This window comes from Botrytis byssoidea, assembly GCF_014898295.1.
Source record: "Botrytis byssoidea strain MUCL 94 chromosome Unknown BBYS_016, whole genome shotgun sequence".
Lineage (NCBI taxonomy): Eukaryota > Fungi > Ascomycota > Leotiomycetes > Helotiales > Sclerotiniaceae > Botrytis > Botrytis byssoidea.
Window position 1 is genome coordinate 155,520 of NW_024065857.1, and position 2,465 is coordinate 157,984.

At 41.4% G+C, this 2,465-nt stretch overlaps 1 protein-coding gene across 1 annotated transcript; it reads right to left on the reverse strand.

Annotated features, from left to right (window-relative positions):
* Positions 1 to 1,116: 1,116 nt before the first annotated feature.
* EAE97_007841 (uncharacterized protein) lies at positions 1,117 to 2,085 on the reverse strand (the record flags this gene model as incomplete). The annotated part of the gene is made up of 1 exon (XM_038878355.1): positions 1,117 to 2,085. The coding sequence occupies one exon, from the start codon at positions 2,083 to 2,085 to the stop codon at positions 1,117 to 1,119; it is 969 nt and encodes a 322-aa protein (XP_038730605.1).
* Positions 2,086 to 2,465: the final 380 nt, after the last annotated feature.

A 2,465-nucleotide genomic window follows, 5' to 3' on the forward strand; every position in this document is an offset into this window, starting at 1 on the left:
ATTAATACACAAAAAAAACTCAATTATATCCAGGAGATATATTTATTAAACAAAAGGCTCTTGATATATTATCTTAATAAAAAATTGATATTCAAATTCAATATAATAAATATCAAAAAGAAAGGGATTCTAATAAAAAAGCATTTTCTATTCGACATTATAGTAAATACAGAAAGACAGAATATAATACAAGAACTTATCAAAATGATAGAATAGATTCTAGATTATTAGATTCTTAATAATTTCAATTAATTGATTCAATTGTTATTGAATAATATAGATTTAAAGTAATTAAATAGTATAAAAAGTGGCGACCTGGTGATATTGGCGACCCGGTGATAAACCACATTATAGTACAAATATACATTGGAGTAGCAGCAATTCCCGGCTATTTAGCTGATAGGCACAAATCTGCATTGAAATACCGAAAGTCGTTAATCGGTTTATTGAGGATTACATATAGATATACGATCATAGGACTATCATACTACTTGTAGATGGGTCTACTTCATAGACCATCAATCCCATTGTTAATGGATAACAATGTCAGCATTGTGAATACAAGACCCAGAATCACAGAATTAGAAAGCATCATAGCAATAACGAGTATAAGAAAAACAGGTTACAGATAAAGATTTATTCCGGGTAGCGAGATTACAATCACGGTTATGGTTTGATGATCGAAACGTACGATGTTGGGTAGTAGATGAAGGTAAGGGGCAACAGCAAGAACATCAAGCACATCGAGATTGAACCCAGGATATAGTGGAAGAAATTGACGATAGCGAGCAGGAAGATGATCCGCCCAGTGATCAGGAAAGTAATCGAGGAGAGAAAAGAAATCGCAGAGAAGTGTACGATGCAATTGCGCAAGAGATAGAGAAGGAGACTGAGAAACGGTTACGACATTCTCCTTACAAAATCTTCGCCGAATATAATATTCCCTCGCCAGAAGTAAGTCTTACGCCGCGTAATTCGGACCAACATCATATCTTGTGGGCCATCACTCAGAACAACCCAGATAACTTTTCTCATGAATTCCAATTCCGCCTTTCAATATCCCATGTATATCGATTAAAGTAGACCTAGAGCCTTTATATCGTCTTCTACCCTATATCACTGCTTTCTCTTATAATACCACTCCATGTCCTGCTTGGTGCCATCTATAGACTCAATTCTTTCACCCCAGAACTTCATCGTTTTCCATGCTTTCGATGCCAGCGGTGCGACCTCTTCATTCCCACAACGACTGATCTCTTCAAGCCTATCCCTCCAAAATATCCACCTGGCTGCACTAAATCCCGAATTGGGCATAATCTGTGCGTTTTTGGCCAACTCCCCCGTTTCTGAAAGACCGGATTCGAAATTCTGATTCAGAATGCAGAGGGTTTCGATTTTGTGGCCGCAGTACTGAAACCACACTATTGCGGCGGGTAGAAGGTCCGCAATAGTAGTCAGGCGTTTCTCAGAATCGTGGCTAGTAGCTTCTGCTCCACTTGTCAACGGCCGCGGGGTCTCAAGGGTATCACGCAGGATCCAAATCGCAACCAGGCACAACTCAGGATCACGAACTCCAACAGAGGCGAGTCGGGCGACGAAAGCACTTAGGTTGTGGCGCTGGGCGGCAGGGATGCTTGTGGAGATAGCCCATGCTGCTCGTATTTCTTCCACGAGGAAAGGAAGATCGCTCCATATGTTACCATCGGAGGTAGTTGCTATTTCCATCTCTGGATCATCCCTCTTCTCCTTTGAATCCACAATCTTCCGAGAAAGAACACCCATCTCCCTTGTATGTAGCACTTGGCTCACCAATCTGTCTTGCGCAGGGTGGTCTGCAGCTATAAGTCTGGCTCCTTGTACGCACATATACCATAGCTCGCGGAGGTCGTACTCGTACAGCTCTATAGGATGAGTAAGCCCAGTTTGTGCGTATCGACTAGCAATGGTTCTCGTGAATAACCGGGCTTTGTGCCAGAATGCATTGGAGTCGTCATAGCCTGCTTCCTCGAGCTCAGCGTCTATTGCATCCTTATGTAATATATGAAACTCTGAGCGGCTTTTGAGTCTGTCATTTAAGGAAGCCATACCGAGTGGGCTTGATCGGATGGGTTTGGTTGAGTGAAGATTGTTGAATGGAAGTAGAGAGGACAGTGCGAGGGAGAGTGCGGGTTCTAGAGACGCTGAAGGGCTCAAGACTGAAGCGGGGCCATTAATGGGTTAGCACGCCTTGGCTAGCATCACCAATTATTCAGGTTATTGTGAGTTCATTGGGTGTGAGACAAGGATCCTGTGACGTCACAGCTATCTACCTGCATTCTATCTAACCAATAAAAGGAATTGTTGCGATAACCGATATCCCTACTACGTGCACGACCCTACTATGTGCACACTTTTTTTATATCAAAACAAAAATCAATTTAGATTTAAAAATCATTATAATAATATAAAATTTAATTCAATAATTA